At 37.8% G+C, this 5683-nt stretch overlaps 1 protein-coding gene across 1 annotated transcript in view; it reads right to left on the minus strand.

The window, feature by feature from the left end:
* cnksr2a (connector enhancer of kinase suppressor of Ras 2a) overlaps window positions 1–5482 on the minus strand; it is a 410446-nt gene extending 404964 nt beyond the window's left edge. Inside the window, 1 exon segment of the mRNA XM_048602521.1 lies at window positions 5403–5482. Coding sequence (XP_048458478.1) covers window positions 5403–5466 — 64 coding nt within the window. The 5' untranslated portion in view covers window positions 5467–5482.
* Between the last annotated feature and the right edge of the window lie 201 nt (window positions 5483–5683).

The raw sequence follows: 5683 nt of genomic DNA on the forward strand, positions 1-5683 counted from the left end.
TCTTATTAACTTCTACCAACCTAATTAGTCATTTCAGAAATAGGACTGCAGCTTATGATGAATACTGCTCAAATTGACTAAAATTTGTACAACTTGTCAATATTTTAGATCCATGAATTATTTAAACCAATTAATACAGTAATATTATGATATCCTACACTCTTTGAATTAATCTCTCAGAACCATTATAAGATAAATGACTTTGCACAATAACAATAATGTGTTTTAGACATTAACTTGATGACTGGTCAATTGCAAGTATTCTTGAAAAATGACATTAGAAAGGCGACAATTAATTACATGAGACATCAGTATGTTAATACATACAGGACAATCGATACACTTTTAAGCTGAAAACCATACTATTTTGCTTTAATTCTTAGGAATATAGCAGTCAACTGACTAAACAGTATTTGTTATTACAAATTATGTTCCAAATGTGAAGTGTGTTTCACAACTGGCTGTTAACAGCTCAAGTCAGAATTATGTTTATGTTTCGTAATTGCAGCCCACTATAAATCCCAAACTTTATTTTACGCTTAGACAAATAGTTTTGTTAAATACTGTAAACTTATCTAAAAGTATGGCAAAAGTCTTAGCAAAATAAAAGTCAATATAATGGGAAGTGTTCTGTAAGTGATAAACTGGTCTGAATACCAATTTGATATTTGAATTGTAATGATGTGTAGATAGCACAAGATTTTCAATGTAAATTGAATAAACACAATCACTGATACCAATATTTCCTAAGCATCATGTTAATAGCTACATTTCAGGAAAATTGATTAGACACTCCTTAAATTATCTGTTACAGATATCCTTCAGGTCCACATATCAGTGCTAATGACTGACAAGGAAACTCTCAGATTATTTACAAGATAAAAATTCTGAAATTTGCTTGTACTTGCTTAGTCAATTTGAAGGATAACTAAAAGCAGCATTACAAGTCTATAGCAACTTATTCATCTGCTTTATCAAAAAGAAGTAAATCTTGCTTAGCTCTTTAGCTGAATGAAAACCAGGGATGTCTGCTTATATTTTGTAATACTTCTATTGAACTTGCAGGTCATTTCATTATGTGGCTTAAAAATGTAGAAGCAAAACATAATTAAGCAAAACCATGGGAATTCAGTTCTTGTGATGGAAGTAACTAGAAATTCAAACTCCCTCATCTTATTCCATTTGTGATATACATTACACGTGGCCTCTTAATGTGAATTCTCCAGATTAGATGTGATCTAAGCAGAGAATGGTTTGCCCATAATTGGTAAACAAATTCTAACTAACTATTCCTGTGTTTACAAACACCACATTAAATAATTCTTTGTCACAACATGCTGCATCAGATCACATCATTTTGTTGTTGCCCTTCAGAGCTATTGAAAACTAAGTCAGGAATTTGTTCTCCCTAAATACTCTTTTGGGAATGGAGCACTCATGTAACATTATCTCTATTATTGTTTTGCAACTTCCCACTAAAAAAAATAAATAAGTCCCAATTAGCAATTCTCATTTTAATCTTTTAATGCATGAACTTTCTCTCAAACTTTAACAGTTCAATCACTTGCATATATGTATTTCAAATGTTCTTCAGTCATAACAAGAACTTTGAATCTTTGGACAACTACAAAACTTTTGAACAAAAGTAAGGACATAAAAATTGTCAATCCAAACATATCCATACCATAAGTGTCCATACACTGCCACAGAGCTCTATGGGTCACTGGAGTTTAGTGTTTGCTGTACTGTGTGCAATGGGTAAACTTGGCTCAATGCCAGGAGGCATTGATAAACACAAATTAATGGGGTTTCTTGAAAAACAAATCTTGTCAACTTGTCCTAGTCTAACACTTTGTTCAAAAAACACCACCACTCATTACCCTATTTAGACAAACAGAATTTTAAAACTGATTTCACATCATTTCTTGAAAACTGGAAAACAAAGTATGCACAGAGTGCACTAACCCTCTATTACCAAAATACTTTGAAAAATGGATTCAAGACCGGATATACTGGTTTGAAGATATTTGTTAAATATAAAACTCTTTGAGAACTTAAAGTGCCATCACTTTCAGCAGCATGCTTTGCAAAACGTTTTCAAGCATGTGTTAGCATACAGTAAAGAAATCCTGACCTCAAAGTTCTGTTTTCCCGTACTACGGTGACATTGAGAGAGTTGGATATTAGGTCATGATATTAAGGAATATGGAATCAAGGCAAGTAATAAAAATGTGGACAACATGGAGTTAAGACAATGAAACTACCATGATCCAACTGAATGACAGAATAGGCTGAAGAAGTTGAATGGTCTACGCTTGGCCCTTTGGATAAATTAAGCATTTGCCTCTCATTTTTCCAATATACTTTGAGTAAAGCATCTCTGGAATTGGCTGGTGTTCAATTATGTAATCGATATATTTCTACAATGTTATGGAAAAGTGCCAGAATCAGATGTTAAATTATAGGTCCAAGTTTTTGACAAGATCCACCTTGCAATGCACATGCCTCTTTTATATGTTATGAAATGGTCTTAAAGTTACAAAGGCTCAAGAAAGATTAGTCACGTCCATCTAGATGAATGGATAAAACTGGTTAAAAGCTCTTAATTTACATGTCTTGTGAAGAACACATTTAATAAAAACTTTGTATTGCCACTTTTATGAGAACTTTACCTTTTATGAAAATCGCGGAAGAAATATTTTCAGAAAAATAAAATGATCGAGTTGAGTTCAGCCACTTAAAAATGGAAACTGCTGAAAATACATGGACGTTTCATAAGAACATCAAGAAAATGGAAGGACAATATTTTAAGAATGACTCTTCATTAGAAAGCCCTAAAACGTTAAGCTGCTTCTTCATGTTACAGGTGATGGTAAACCTCCTGCAGTTCAAGAAGATTTTTGTTTCCTTTTTTATGCGTATCTGTAGTCAATCTGAACAGATCGCCTGGAATCAACTGTTCTTTGGTCTCTATTGCAAAAGGTGCTCTTATAAAAGTACCTAGCAAACATTGTATAGAGTTAATGCACAATTAAAGGATCTTGTATCCAGCTTTGCGGCATCTTACTACTGGCGTTTCCAACTAAGAATTCCACATTTAAAAAAAAAATCAATTGCGATCAAAGTAGAAATTTCCCCGCATTTACTTGCCTGCGGAAAACCTAATGCTGAATACATCAGCCCCAACACCATGCCTACTGACACCTAATATAGATCAATAGTTGATCTTTGTTCACCAATCACTTTCCTGACTGGATTTCAGCTGAAATATCCAATATGATGGTGGGTCTGCTGCAGAGGTCATTCTACCATTCTCAGCCCTGTACTCAGGAAGGAAAACAGCAGAACAGGAAAAACTTCAACACTTGGCAGTGTGTGTTGGTGGTGGCGGGAGGGAGGTTGGGAGTGAGAAAATTGACAAGTTCAACGAATCCATGTAGCAGCAATAAAATCAAATGATGTTTAACCCACACCTGGATTCCAAACGGAGTAAGTTTCACGTTTGAAATCATGCCATGTTATAATAGCATTTTGTTTACTGTAACTTTAGCTTGTGTATGTGTGTTATTTATCCTTAATATGTTATGGCATTTTGTGCAAAATAACGAATGATTATGCTTTTGTCTCGCTGTAGATGTGGCAAAAAAATAATGAGCATGTTGATAGTAATTTTTCCCCGCGTATATCTCAGGTTCAGTATATCCCCAGTTCAGTTTTTTTAAACTGCATTCTCTCTCACAATCGCACTAATATATTCAGTTCACATCCAACAACCAAATCAACTTCGTCTCTTCAAACTGCTTTAAACGACCGGAGTGACTGGAGCAGATGGTGAGATATATCGGTCAGACATTGATTGCTTGGGCACTCTGTTCTCTCTCTCTCCATCGCTGTACGTTTTGTTTTACTTTGAAAGCTCAGCATATTCTGCTTCGTTTGTTGCTGCCGCTGCTTTGATCGCGTTCAACAGCCAGCGTTGTTCTTTCCGTGGACTGCCTGCTTTCCTGCTTAACATGTGGGCGGATGAGATGTAAGTGATGGATGTGGGTGGTGGGGGGTGGTCCCTGTTGGGCCGAATAGCCTGTATCCGGGCTGCAAAACGCTTGATCATTTTGTTTTTACAAGCTGTAAGGCAGGTGTACCGTCTGCTCAGTGTAACCACATGTAAAATGTCAACCGTGGCAACTCTCAGCAGCCGCTCTCCCCGCTGTTTTTAAATGTCCACTTTCAACACAGAATTGATATCAATGCCGGGGGGTGGGGGTGCTTCATACTCGGTTGTATCTATGTTGACCCAAGGTGGCAAGGGAAAAGTGGGGTAAATGATGTTCACCCTTGTGGATCAAACACCGCCGTTCTGTTCACAAACCCAAATCGTGAAATGCCATTCAGGATGCTGCAAAGTTTGTTTGTTTTATTTATTTAAAGGCAAGAAGAGCCAACTCCAAAGCCATATTTTACTATTTGTTTTCTGGAGTCGGCCCTTAAAAAAAATGTTTCCCCCTTAAAAAAAATGTGTTGCTTTCCGTCTACAAATTGATGGGAGCTAGATTGGGAATGACAGTAGCCAGTGCCCAGCCTCGAGGACTGAAGTTCCCCGTTTTAAGCTGCTCTATCGCACTAGGAACCTGCATCAAACATAGCGCTTTCATTCAAGCTCACCCACTGGCTGGTCAATGCGAGACAGCAGTGCCAGCACAGGTTACCTGTCAACATATCCCTACCGTGTGGACAACATATTGCAAATCCCTTAATGTCACTACCAGTGGAGAAAAGATCGCGAACTTTACAAAATATGCACACAGATAACATTTACCTGATAATGTTTCGGTGGTGGGGAATGGGGGAGGGGGGGGCGGTTGGTGGTGGGAGAGGATGCTTGCTTTTTCCAAACCTAACACCAGCCTTAAGTCTGCAATCTTTGAAAACAAGCAGAGCATTTGCTGGATACGCTTTCCTTCGTATCGCCTAATTCAATGCTAATGGTGTAGAGGTTAGCAATGTTTCCATGGTTATCACATCGGCACGCAGCTCCACACAGCGACAAACCTAAGCTACCAGGTATTAGAAATTAGTCTTCAATAATATCTAAAATAATCATAAAGCGAGGAACAGCAAACTGCATTCTGTTTACCTCACCAGCCAAAACATCAGTCGCCCAAAATACTCAACAATACAAGTAAACATCTCGCAATGCAATTCACCGTTTTCTTTCAACAACTTGTGACTACAAGATACAGATAATAAACAACTTTCTTAAATAAACTCAAACTGAAAAAAGGGGGGGGGGGAATACGCCTTGGGTTGTGGAAGCGATTGTTAAATGAAACAATTTAGCTCCTTGCTCGCCAAAGCAGTGAGCTCGCTATCCCACAGAAACTTGTTACAATGCAGTTCGTTACCTTTCATCCAGTCCACCACTTGATTCGGGCTCCACTTGCTGACAGGTTCCATGATCAGAGCCATGAAGAACTTTCCGTTACCCGGGCAAACAAATCAATGATCTTGTTTTTAAAAAAAAGGAGACGCGAGGGGGTGGCTTGCAGCGTCGCCCTGAGTGGTCTGTCACTTGTCCTCCTTCCCAGTAGCGGGTGAAAATCCTCTGGCTTTACATTGTCAGCTGCGGGTGTCTCTCGGCAAATGTTGCTCTTTCTCTGGTGATGCTTTCTCTTGTTTTTTTTTA

Source organism: Rhincodon typus, chromosome 11 (genome assembly GCF_021869965.1).
Source record: "Rhincodon typus isolate 14 chromosome 11, sRhiTyp1.1, whole genome shotgun sequence".
NCBI classification, from domain to species: domain Eukaryota; kingdom Metazoa; phylum Chordata; class Chondrichthyes; order Orectolobiformes; family Rhincodontidae; genus Rhincodon; species Rhincodon typus.